The sequence below is a fragment of the Mobula birostris genome, chromosome 14 (genome assembly GCF_030028105.1).
Source record: "Mobula birostris isolate sMobBir1 chromosome 14, sMobBir1.hap1, whole genome shotgun sequence".
In the NCBI taxonomy this organism is placed as follows: Eukaryota; Metazoa; Chordata; class Chondrichthyes; order Myliobatiformes; family Myliobatidae; genus Mobula; species Mobula birostris.
Genome location: NC_092383.1, coordinates 12,606,097 through 12,614,484, shown reverse-complemented (window position 1 = coordinate 12,614,484; position 8,388 = coordinate 12,606,097). Strand labels below are relative to the sequence as shown.

Below are 8,388 nucleotides of genomic sequence, written 5' to 3'. Positions count from 1 at the left end.
AGCTCAAAGATCACTGTACTCAGGATAGACTGGAGATGGCACGGTAGTATAGTGGTTAGCACAACACTTTACAGTAGAGGTGACGCAGGTTCAATTCCCGCTGTGGCCTGTAAGGAGTTTGTATGTTCTCCCAGTGACCGCATCGGTTTCCTCTAGTTTCTCCCACAAACCAAAGCTGTATCGTTAATAGGTTAATTGCTCATTGTAAATTGTCCTGTGATTAGGCTCCGATTAAATCGGGGGATTGAGGGTGGCATAGCTTGAAGGGCCGGAAGGGCATATTCCGCGCTGTGTTTAAAAAAATAGAAGACTGGAAACGGAAGCCAAGACCTGTTGGCTGACTTTTGTCTTTTTGCACTTGACTTTCACAGGGAAGTTCACATTTCTTCCAACATAGAGTCTGCAATTTATTTATCACGCAAGCTTCAAGAGAAAAGAAAGGTCTGCATATTTTTCTCCCCAAGAGAAAACGTTTATTGTTAACACAGTAGTCTCAGCAGCAGACTGAATGAAATACAGCACCAGATATAGCTTCACACATACTGTGCATAACACCTTGTGTATTTACAGTTAACATTTTTATATATTATTACCACAATAGTTTCATATGTGCTGATCAACTTTGACCAGATTCTATAAATAAGCTGTAAAGACCCAGACAGAAACTGTTAAGATTATAAATATGTTTTTTCCTAACACTGTTTAATATCAGGCAAAAGTTCAATGTTTGAACATTTACAGGAACTCTAGGCGTCGTCTTACCACAAAAGTTCTTCTCAAGTTAGCATAAGAATCTTGAAGAGCAGAGGAAAAGGTCATAAGGCCTATAAAGCCCATCTCTTTTAGATGGATTAAACTCAACCCACCTTCCCGTCATTTACACTCCACAGAAAATTGCTTCTCTTCTGAACCCACTAATATATCAAGGACCTCCACCATCCAGACCATACACTCTTTTTTTCGCTACCATTGGCAAAGAGCTCCAGGAGCCTAGGGACAACACCACCAGATTCAGGAACAGTTATTTCCCTACAACCATCAAGCTCTTTGACCAGCGTGGATAACTTCACTCACCCCAACACTGGACTGATTCCACAACCTACGGACTCACTTTCAGTGACTCTACAACACATCTTCTTAGCATTATTATTTGCACAGAATGTCTTTTGCACATTAGTTGTTTGTCAGTCTTTGTTTAGGTAGAGTTTTCATAAATTCTATTGTACTTCTGTAAATGCCTGCAAGAAATGAATCTCAAGGTAGTGCCGTATATGGTGATATATACGTACTTAGATAGTAAATATAGTTTGACATTCATTTTCATTCACTTCCCTGATTAGTGTTTTGGATGAAAAGATTCCTCCACTTTTTAACTTCACAATCCTTTGCCTGAATCAACCATAATTTTCCTCAATCCATCTGGAATACCTCAATGTTTTGTCCATTGGGATCAAGCCCAACTTCAGGCTGAAGTGACTCAGGGTTAAAGAAATATCCAAGAAGGTAAGTGCAGTGTGCTGATGAAGGGTCTCAGCCCAAAACATTGGCCTTTATTCCTCTCCATAGATGCTGCCTGACCTGCTGAGTTCCTCCAGTTTCTTGTGTGTGTTACTCTGTCCAAGAAGATAAGCCGGCTTAACCTAGGTGCATTGGAACCACTTTAATATATGTGAATAAGAAGTTGATCTACTTCAAGTGAGCAAGAATGAGAAAATACGAATGAGTTAGAACTATTGTAATATTTAGAAGTGGATTAATTATTCAAACTCATGATATATTAGATAATTGTAGATTGGAAAAGATAATGTTGGAATATTATAAATCAAGATGTCATTTTTTCAAGATTAAGTCAAGGCAGCTATCATAGAGTTCTTCATATAGAAATAAACTTTTTACATGAAGTGTCTGGTTAGAGTCTGGAATGCATTTCTGGTGATAGTTTAAGAGGCAGATTCAATTGTAGCATCCAGAAAGAAAAGGATGATTATCTAAGAGGAAAGAATTTTCAGGGCAATGGGGAAATGACGGGGAGTGAGACTAAGTGGATTGCTCATACTTTGTGCTAGAATGGACTTGAGGGGCTGAATGGACTCTTTCTGTGTCATGGCCATTGTCTAATTCTGTGATATGTATGAAGAGAGTCAGGCATAAGAACTTGAAGCTTTTAGTTCCTTGTGTCTGTTCCAACATTCAATAAGATGATTGTTGGTCTTTTACATCAGCTCTACTTACTTACACTAACATGATATTGCTAGATTCTCTTAATATCTAAAAATCTATTAAGCTGTGAGTAAGGTGAGGAGTGAATTCCCAGAAGGACCAACGGTGGTAAAATCCCTTCAGTTCTTTATGAAACAAGTTGTTGGTTCAAAACTGGGTCATTCAGTGGTTCGAATGGACTTTCTCACCCTGATCTTGTTATCAAAGTGGTGAACGTCTTCAAGAGTAAGAAGGAGAATGCTATGGCCCAACATCATTGATTAGTTAATGATGTCACTTCATCCATTCGCCGGAAAAGGAGGAAACCAATGTAATCGTCTCTACAGCTCATGGTGAACGCTTTACAGGAGGTGACTGTCAGACAACATAATGTGCAAATTCAAATAAGCTAAGAATAATTTTCATTTATCATGCTAGTCATTTATGTCATACTACAAATGCCCAGATGAGCCTCAACAGCAGCACCACGTGAGGGCAGAAGTACGTTATTGGGAGGTTTTCATCGGGCACAATGACCATAAGACCATAAGACAAAGGAGCAGAAGTAGGCCATTCGGCCCATCGAGTCTGCTCCGCCATTTTATCATGAGCTGATCCATTTTCTCCTATTTAGTCCCACTGCCCCACCTTCTCACCATAACCTTTGATGCCCTGGCTACTCAGATACCTATCAACCTCTGCCTTAAAGACACCCAATGACTTGGCCTCCACTGCTGCCCGTGGCAACAAATTCCATAGATTCACCACCCTCTGACTAAAAAAATTTCTTCGCATTTCTGTTCTGAAAGGGCGCCCTTCAATCCTGAAGTCATACCCTCTCGTACTAGACTCCCCCATCATGGGAAACACCTTTGCCACATCCACTCTGTCCATGCCTTTTAACATTTATCGCCCACTTAGAAAGCTAACATTCACTTGGTTCAAAGCAGATGGATTTTATGGTCGCCAAGCAAGCTTATTCAATGAGGAATAAGGCTGTGTCCAAGAGCTCAACAAGATCAAGAGGAAGTGGGCTAATCTCTCTGAAACAAGCCATCTGAGACACTCTCCTAAAAGCAGCACACTTATCAGATTGGATCATTAATCTGCTGGCGTTATAGCAGTTCAGTACCCCACGAAGGGGATATGAAGGATGGAATCAGCAAAGGCCCTTGTGCTTGGTTTCCACCCATTATACTGTATAATGGGCATGCGTGGTGAGGATAGACTACAAAGGCCAACGGGCCACGTTCATTATTTAGGCTCCCAATGTGAAGCTCGACATCTAGCTCCATCTGTCCCCACAAACTGTGAGAAAGCGGAAAAGGAATCTTTAAAATCCCAAAACGTATATTAAATTGTGACCATTGATGTAAACCTCGTGACAAAGGATGTAATACAACCGGGGGCAGAGTCCACGCTAAAACACGCAGCACAGTGCTGTGCTGTCGATACCATGTCAAGTTCACAAGGAATCTGTTCTTCTTCTTGTGAACACAGCAGACATACTCCGAACGATGCTCCTTATCCCGGCTGGTTTTCTGATGGTCAGGAGCTTGGACTCCTTGATTATGTCCACCAGACCGTGGAAAACCACCAACGCGCCATGGTAAGTTTCTGCTGCGGAGATTTCATAGAATTCGCAGTGGGTTGCTAGAGCCAAGAGTCTTCCTTCCTCACTGGAGACCGTCCTGCAGTGGCAGAGGTCCCTCTTATTTCCCACAATGACGATGGGAGCTCGGTCTGCGCCAGGATAAGCTTTCATTGACTTGATGAACTGGATCTGTTGCCGGACTATGTTGAAACTGGCTCGGTCACAGATGCTGTAAACCAACACAAAGCCATCTGCCCATTGGATCTGTTTCTCCTTTCTGCTGTTATTATTCAGTCGATCCTTCAAAGGAAACAAAATTGGGTCATTCCAAACTCTTTAACGCTTCGTTTAGAACATAGCCCAGTACAGGATCTTCATCCTATGATGCTGTACTGCCCCTTTAACATATTCCACAGTCAACCTAAACTTTCCCTCCTACATAGTCCATAGCCCCTCATTTTTCTTCCATCCATGCCCCTATCTAAAAGCACCTTAAACATTGCTGCCTCATTTCCAGCCCATTTTTCCTTAAATTACTACTTATGTCACAGCATACTGGAAGAACGGCCGGTTTTCTCTATCACTGAGGTCCTGGCACCGACTCAACCCAGGAGCTGCGAAACATACTGTGATAGAATGGCTCCGCTAAGGTGCCAAACGAGAGTTCTCTTAGCATAATCATAGAATGTGGGAAACACGTGCCAGTCACAATTAACTTGACAAGATTAAAACAAAAGCATAAGGGCTTAATGGCTCTAGTTAAGATAACCATTAGTAAATACAAGTGCTCAAGAACACTAAAAGCTTAATGCTCTACAGCAAGCCACAGAGCTCATGACACCTTGGGCTACAGTTCCATGGGTACTGGCACTCTCTGTGCATCAGCTAGGTGACTATTCTCATACAGTAAATAAGAACATTCAATTGTAAGTTATGTACCGAAAGCAAAATAAAGGCTTGGAAAAGCCTATGTGATTAAGAGAGAGAGGTGAGAGGAAGATAAATTTTTAAAAATTCCAACAATAACTGAAACTTGTTTTTTTAAGTTTTTTGCCAAATACATCTGCTAAAGGTAATTGAAATTTATCATGCTGTTAAAAGTTAACTTGCTCTTGAATAAACAGTTTAATTCTAGAGAGTTTAAAGGATCTCTGGATGCGTGCCATACACTGAAAGGGTCTTCAGTGCCAAGGTTAACAACAAAATACCTGTATTTATGGAGGAGCAGGGCAAAACAGAAAAGAAGTTCCAGATCTCCATGCTCTGTTGTCTGTGTATGGGGTGCAGAAGTTCAGGCAGGAGGTAGAGAAATCTGAAGTCCCACACCACTAGGTTTAGAGACAGCTATTTTCCTACAATCATCAGTCTCTTGAACGGACCTGCACAATCCTAACCCTACCTCTTCAAAGGAAAACTGTAGACTGCCGCTTGCACTGCCATGGGGTTCTCTCTGATTGTGTTTATCTTTTGGCACTAATGTTTTGTTTAGCACTGTCTTTTTTCTGTCTAATATAGTTTATGTGCTGTGTGTTATCTGAACTTGCATGCCTGTGATGCTGCTGCCAGCAAGCTTTTACTCTATCAGTGCCTCACCTTCCCTTCGCATAGGACAATAAACTCAATTTAGCATGAATTGGTTTACTCCTCGCTCACACTGAATGTAGATTGCCTCTTCCATATCCATGCACAACATGGACCAAATGTATTGTGCTAAATCACCAGGAATTATAAAAATTATAAAGCTAAATGAATATTAGAACCGGTTTTAGTAAGAGGACAATAAAGCACTGCTGTCATTTAGAACATTGGAGATATGGCAATTATATGTGTAACCAAAGTAGCTAGGAACTGGTTAAACTTTTAACAGCACTAAAATAGTGTTAGCTTCCAATATAAACAAATGACAAATGGAGTTTGTACTCAGTCTAAGGCAAGGGTCCCAAACTTTGGGTCCACGGACCCCTCAGTGAATAATAGGGTCTAAAGGAACGAAAAAACTGTTTGGGTTAGTAAAATTAAAATCTATCCACTTTGGAAGGTTCATTAATATTGTGACATAACAAGTCCATGAAAGAAAACAATTGAGATAGTCAGAGTTTTAATCACTTAAAAGTTTTACCTGAGAAAACGGAGAGTCCCAAATATTGAAAGCAACCTGTATCCCAGCAACAGTCACTTTGTGATTGTAGACAGATTCTAGAATTCAAATAAACTTCATATTAAACACGGCCTTTCAACAACAAAGAAAGTATTGTTTGAAACCAGATGAAGGATTTAATGCAAAATGTTTACCTATATCTCCATATTCACCAATGAATCTTCTCGTCAAAAAGCGAACGATTAAAGCTGCAAACAGAAATACTGTGATTAAAAATTGAACTGAACAAACATTGCATATTGCCTCTGTTGACTGATAAACTTACCAGATTTTCCAACATTATCTGCCCCCAGTACCACAACATTGGCTTCCATCCTTGACAGAGATGGTATATTCATAGGAGAAAATACTTCACGCTCATTTAGGGAACCTGTCGAACCATTTGCAGCTTTAAGCTTCAAGTCAGCCCACATCTCTCCAAGTTACTGAAATGAACTGAGCTGTGAGCAAGAATGCTGCTGTTTGATATACAAAGAGTGAGGTGGAGGGGAAAAGAGAGAGAGTGAGAGAATTTAAGAACAGAACCACAGCCCCCTGCTGGCCCCACTAACACATTAAAGGATCTAGCATCACCGAAACTCAAAAAGAAGGAATGTTTTTCGTTGAAAGTATCAGTTCTGTCTTTAAAATTATTTCTGCAGAATGACGAGTTTGAAGTATTTGCCCAGCGTTGTGACGGTATCGGAATACGGATTTTCCAAGGGAAAAAATCATTGAAATATTTTCACTGGTGCATGTTTTTGAAGCCATTTTTAACTCTATACTGACAAAGCCATGAAATATTTCTTATTTTAATCTCTCTGGGACCGAATTGATGGGACTATTTGGGTAACATTCAAGCGATCTGCTTAAATCACTACAGAGTGGTAGAATCACAAAATATGTCAAGAATTTCTTTTTGCAGCAGCAGTACAGTGCATGGCACGGTAGCGTAGTGGTTAGCACAACGCCTTACGGTACTGAGGACCCGTGTTCAATTACCGCTACTGCCTGTAGGAGTTTGTATATTCTCCCTGTGACTGCGTGGGTTTCCTCTGGGTGCTCTGGTTTCCTCCCACAGTCCTAAAACCTACCGGATTGTAGGTTAATTGGTCATTGTAAATTGTCCCGTGATTAGGCTTGGATTAAATTGGGGGTTCCTGGATGGCGTGACTTGAAGGAGCAGAAGGGCCTTTTCCAAGCTGTATCTCAATAAGTAAACAATAAACGTGAAATCATGGTACAGTATATCCATACCAACCAGAGGATCCCCACTTGCATTAATCCCATTTTACAACACTTGGCTCATAACCTTTTATTCCAAGGTAATCCAACTGCTCTTTGGGACACTTTTTAAATGCTGTCAGCATCTCTGCTTCAACTGGCAGCATATTCCAGCTACTCTCCACACCCTAGGTGAATAGTGCCCCCCCCCCGAGATCTCTTACACCTTACTCTAAATCTATACTTTTATCCCCCTCTGATATGGGGAGAAGGTTACTCTGTCTTTAACCTCACCATTTTATACACTGTACCTCAGAAAACCGACCTTCTCCAGTCTCCCTTCATAATTAAAACACTCCACCACAGGCAACATCTTGGTGAATCTCCTCTTCACCCTCTCCAGTGCTACTGTAACATTCCCACAGCATCATGACCAGAAGTGTACAGAACAACATTTCATAAAGTTTGGATACAATCTCTCTGCTCCTGTACTGAACGCCTCAACTAGTAAAAGCCAATATCTCATATACCTTCTTAACCACATTGTCTGAAGTACGTAACAAAATTCTAAGGCACATATATCTAGGGTAGCTAAGACTTTTGCATAGTATTGTAGTAATTTTATGTATTGCACTGTATTGCTGCCACAAAAAAAATCATGTGATGTGTAAGTGTGGCTAAACCTGATTCTGATATGGGTCTCTATTGTGGACTGAGAGTGGGAAGGGGGCAGGGAGAGGGGAATCATGGTTCAGAAAGGGGGAAGAGAGAAAGGAAGGAGTAGGAAGTACCAGAGGGGCATTCAGTAATGATCAATAAACCATTTCTTTGGAATCAAATAACCTTGCCTGGTGTCTCAGGGCTGGGCGTGTCTGCACGCACACCACCCCCAGCCTCTGGAACTCCTTCTCTGCCACATGTCCCACACCCTTCCCACAGCACTCCACCCCTTCCATTCCCAACATCCTTCACTACCGCCAGATGAACTTGCTCTCTGCTCCACATTGGCAAATACAGTACGGTGCAGAAGTCTTAGGCACCCAAGCAATATATACAGGTTTGTGCCTAAGACTTTTGCGCAGTACTGCAGCCATGCTGCCAACCTCAAGGATCTTTGGACTTGCACACCAGGGTCCCTTCCTTCACTCAATAGTCCCTAGGACCTTACCAATCATGGTGTACATCCATCCATCATTGATGACCCTCACTATCCAGACATGCCCTCTTTTCGTTA

General features: G+C 41.4%; 1 protein-coding gene across 1 annotated transcript; it reads right to left on the bottom strand.

Moving 5' to 3' along the window:
- Positions 1-461: 461 nt before the first annotated feature.
- Positions 462-6,413, bottom strand: LOC140209442 (ras-related and estrogen-regulated growth inhibitor-like protein). The gene is made up of 4 exons (XM_072277692.1): positions 6,217-6,413; positions 6,086-6,139; positions 5,913-5,989; positions 462-4,093 (listed from the first exon to the last, which is right to left on the bottom strand). Exons 1-4 carry the CDS (start codon positions 6,362-6,364, stop codon positions 3,665-3,667), a joined length of 708 nt encoding a protein of 235 aa, XP_072133793.1. The 5' UTR covers positions 6,365-6,413; the 3' UTR covers positions 462-3,664.
- Between the last annotated feature and the right edge of the window lie 1,975 nt (positions 6,414-8,388).

Coding starts and splice junctions, on each gene's coding strand:
- LOC140209442 (XM_072277692.1), bottom strand. CDS start 6,364: ATGTGGGCTGACTTGAAGCTTAAAGCTGCAAATGGTTCGACAGGTTCC. Junction 6,140..6,216: donor AGATAATGTTGGAAAATCTG/GTAAGTTTATCA, acceptor TTCTGTTTGCAG/CTTTAATCGTTCGCTTTTTG. Junction 5,990..6,085: donor TGGTGAATATGGAGATATAG/GTAAACATTTTG, acceptor TTTGAATTCTAG/AATCTGTCTACAATCACAAA.